At 59.9% G+C, this 3813-nt stretch overlaps 1 protein-coding gene across 1 annotated transcript; it reads right to left on the bottom strand.

The window, feature by feature from the left end:
• Positions 1-354: 354 nt before the first annotated feature.
• On the bottom strand, positions 355-2598 carry LOC130599990 (ataxin-2-like protein). Its single transcript, XM_057410878.1, has 4 exons — positions 2516-2598; positions 1339-1375; positions 1187-1243; positions 355-451 (listed from the first exon to the last, which is right to left on the bottom strand). The coding sequence occupies exons 1-4, from the start codon at positions 2596-2598 to the stop codon at positions 359-361; spliced, it is 270 nt and encodes an 89-aa protein (XP_057266861.1). The 3' UTR covers positions 355-358.
• Positions 2599-3813: the final 1215 nt, after the last annotated feature.

Genomic DNA, 3813 nt, shown 5'->3' with positions numbered 1-3813 from the left:
GGGGTGCCTATAAGGACTATGGAGGCTCTATAAGGTCTACGGGGTGCCTATAGAGGCTATGAGAGGTCTATGGGGTGCCTATAGGGACTATGGGGGGGTCTATGGGGTGCCTGTAGAAGCTATGGGGGGTCTATGGGGTGCCTATAGGGGCTATGGGGGGTCTATGGGGTGCCTATAAAAACTATGGGGGGGTCTATGGGGATTCTATGGGGTGCCTATAGAAGTTATGGAGGGGCTATGGGGTCTATGGGGGGCCTATAGGGGCTATGGGGGGGCTACGGGGTCTATGGGGTGCCTATAGAGACTATGGGAGGTCTATGGGGTCTATGGGGTGCCTATAGGGGTCTATGGGGGGAGTTCAGGGGGGTTTGGGTCTCACTTTGGAGCTCAGGGTCTTGAAGATGCCCTCGAAGGAGCTGCCGCTTCGGACGGTGACCTCGCACGTGGAGCCCTGTGGGGCACAGACCCATAGGGACCCATAGGAACCCACAGAGACCCATAGGGACCCATAGAGACCCATAGAGACCCATAGGGACCCATAGGGACCCATAGGGACCCATAGGGACCCACAGAGACCCACAAAGAGAAACTCATAGATAGAAACCAATAGAGATCCCATAGAAACCCATACAAACCCCATAGCAACCCCATAGATTTCCATAGAGCCCCATAAGGACCTATAGAAACACCATAGAACCCCACAGAAAACTACATAAACCCCATAGAAACAACCCCGAGCCCCATAACTCTCCCTTTACCCCCACAACCAGCCCCATAACTGCCCCTCAGCCCCATAACTCCCCCCCAGGCACATAACCAGCCCCATAGCCCTGTCCCAGCCCAACAGCCAGCCCCACAGCTCCCTCCCAACCCCATAACCAGCCCCATAGCCAGCCCATTGGCCCCCTCCCAGCCCCCTAACTCCCTCCCATCCCCATAACCTGTCCCATAGCTCCATCCCAGCCCCATAACGAGCCCCATAACTTCCTCCTAGCCCCACAGCCAGCCCCATAGCCCACTCCCAGCCCCACAGCCAACCCCATAGCTCCCTCACAGTCCCATAACCAACCCCCTAACCCCCTCCTAGCCCTATAACCAGCTCCACAGCCGGCCCCATAGCTCACTCCCAAGCACATAACCAGCCCCATAACTCCATCCCAGCCCCATAGCCTGCCCCACATCTCACCACGGCCGCCGTCAGCACGTGCAGCATCCTTGAGTTGTTATAAACCCCCTCGAACACCTGCAATGGGGCCCAAGGGGTCAAAGCCGCCCCATAACCCCCCCCCGCCCCATAGCTTAGGGGGCAGGACCCCCCCCCACTTGTGGGTCACTCACCGGCACTTGGGGGGGGGCCTTCCCTGTGCTCTGGCTCCTAAAGGGGTGGAACAGACCCGTTAATAAGGCTCCCATAGAACTGCCCCATATCCAGCCCCATAACCCCACCCCCACCCCCATAATCCCCTCCAACCCCATAAGTGAGGCCTTAGCCCCATAACCAGCCCCATATCCCCCAAGCCCCATTCAAGCCCCATTACCAGCCCCATAACCCCCTCCAGCCCCATAAGTGAGGCCTTAACCCCATTACCAGCCCCATAACCAACCCACAGCCCCATAACCCCCTCCCAAACCTATAACCACCCACATAACCCCTCCAACCCAAACTCACCCCCATAACCCCACAACTAACCCCATAACCAGCCCCACAACCACCCCCGGAACCTCACAACCACCCCCATAACCCCATAACCACCCCTGACCCCCCCATAACCACATAACCACATAACCCCACCAGCCCCACAACCACCCCTAACCCCATAACCAGCCCCACAACCACCCCCATAACCCCACAACCACCCCCATAACCCCACAACCACCCCCATAACCCCACAACCACCCCCATAACCCCACAACCACTCCCATAACCCCACAACCACCCCCATAACCCCCCCACAAAAACCCCATAACCACCCCCATAACCCCCCCACAACCCCATAAACCCCCATAATCCCCCCACAACCATCCCATAACCAGACCCACAACCCCATAACCCCCACACAACCCCCCATAACCCCATAACCTCCCCATAACCAACCCCACAACCCCCCCATAACCAGACCCACAACCACCCCTATAACCCCATAACCAGCCCCCCACCCCATAACCAGCCCCACAACCACCCCTATAACCCCATAACCAGCCCCACAACCACCCCCATAACCCCATAACCACCCCCACAACCCCATAACCCCATAAGCAGCCCCACCCCCCCATAACCCCATGACCAGCCCCACAACCCCCCCATAACCCATAAGCAGCCCCACACCCCCCAGCCCCAACCCCATGACCAACCCCACAACCACCCCCATTACCCCATAACCACCCATAACCCCATAAGTAACCCCACAACCACCCCATAACCCCATGACCAGCCCCACAACCACCCCAATGACCCCCCATAACCCCCCCATAACCCCATAACCCCCCCCCCCCATTCCCCATAGGCCGCCATTACCTGAGGCCTCCCCCTCGCCCCCCCCCGGGGCTGAGGCCGCCGTTGGGGCTGGGGGGGGAAGGGGGCGGCGGCTGCTTCAGCATGGCGCCCAACGGAGGGGGAGGGGAAGGCGTTTGGGGGCGTTTAAACGCGTTTCAACGCGTTCCAACGCCTTCAAACGCCGTTTAAAGCCGCCGCTTCCCCCCCCCCCCCTCAGCGGAGCCCTCTGAGGGGCGGAGGGAGACGGCGGACGCAGCGCGGCCCCGTTCGGCCCCGTCTCCTTCCGCCGCGCCGCCATCCGCGGGGGTTCCTGCCCCTCCCGCTTGGTTTTCCCCCTAAAACCACCCAAATTTAACCAAATCAGGCGTTATTTCTCCACGTGTTTAGCGTTGGTTTGGGTTAAATCGCGTCGAAAAGGGGAAAAGAGGGAGAAAATAGTCCCTCCGCGGAGGGAAAGAGTCCCGGCGGCCGCCCCGCGCATGCGCACGCTCCGCCCTCTCCCCCTCCCGCTATGCGCATGCGCGCTGAGGGTTTGACGCCAAGTTGCCCCCCCCCCCCCCCCCCCCCTTTAGTCCTCCAAGGGGTCTATGGGGCTCTATGGGGCCCTATAGGGATCTATGGCGTCTATGGGGCTCTATGGGGTGCCTATGGGGCTCTATGGGTGCCTATGGGGTGCCTATGGGGTCTATGGGGGCCTATCAGGGGTCTATGGGGTGCCTATAGGGGTCTGTGGGGGTCTATGGGGCTCTATGGGGTGTCTATGGGGCTCTATGGGTGCCTATGCGGTGCCTATGGGGTCTATGGGGGCCTATCAGGGGTCTATGGGGTGCCTATAGGGGTCTGTGGGGGTCTATGGGGCTCTATGGGGTGTCTATGGGGCTCTATGGGTGCCTATGGGGGGTCTATGGGGTGTCTATGGGGCTCTATGGGGTGCCTATGGGGGTCTATGGGTGCCTGTGAGGGTCCTTGGGGTGCCTATGGGGGTCTATAGGTGCCTATGGGCGGTCTATGGGGTGCCTATGGGGCTCTATAGGTGCCTATGGGGGTCTATGGGGCTCTATAGGTGTTAATAGGGTGCCTATGGTGTGTCTATAGGGTTCTATGGGTGTCTATGGGGCTTATGTGGCTCTATGGGGTGTCTGTGTAGCTCTATGGGGCTCTATGGGGTGTCCATGGGGCTCTATGGGGTGCCTATGGGGGTCTGTGGGGCCTCTATAGGTGCCTATGGGGCTCTATAGGTGCCTATGGGGCTCTATGGGGTGTCCATGGGGCTCTAGGGGGCGCCTATGGGGGTCTGTGGGGCTCTATAGGTGCCTATG

Source organism: Pezoporus wallicus, unplaced genomic scaffold, assembly GCF_028554395.1.
Source record: "Pezoporus wallicus isolate ANWC-B61680 ecotype Strahan unplaced genomic scaffold, APGP_CSIRO_Pwel_v1 contig_14492, whole genome shotgun sequence".
Taxonomy (NCBI): Eukaryota; Metazoa; Chordata; class Aves; order Psittaciformes; family Psittacidae; genus Pezoporus; species Pezoporus wallicus.
The sequence above is the reverse complement of the archived record's forward strand: the minus strand, read 5'-3'. Positions and strand labels throughout refer to the sequence as shown.

Bases quoted from the DNA above. Each gene is read 5' to 3' on its own strand.
- LOC130599990 (XM_057410878.1), bottom strand. From the start codon at position 2,598: ATGCTGAAGCAGCCGCCGCCCCCTTCCCCCCCCAGCCCCAACGGCGGC. The intron at 1,244-1,338 runs GTGAGTGACCCA...GCCCCATTGCAG, and splicing joins AGGCCCCCCCCCAAGTGCCG to GTGTTCGAGGGGGTTTATAA. The intron at 452-1,186 runs GTGAGATGTGGG...TGTGCCCCACAG, and splicing joins ACGTGCTGACGGCGGCCGTG to GGCTCCACGTGCGAGGTCAC.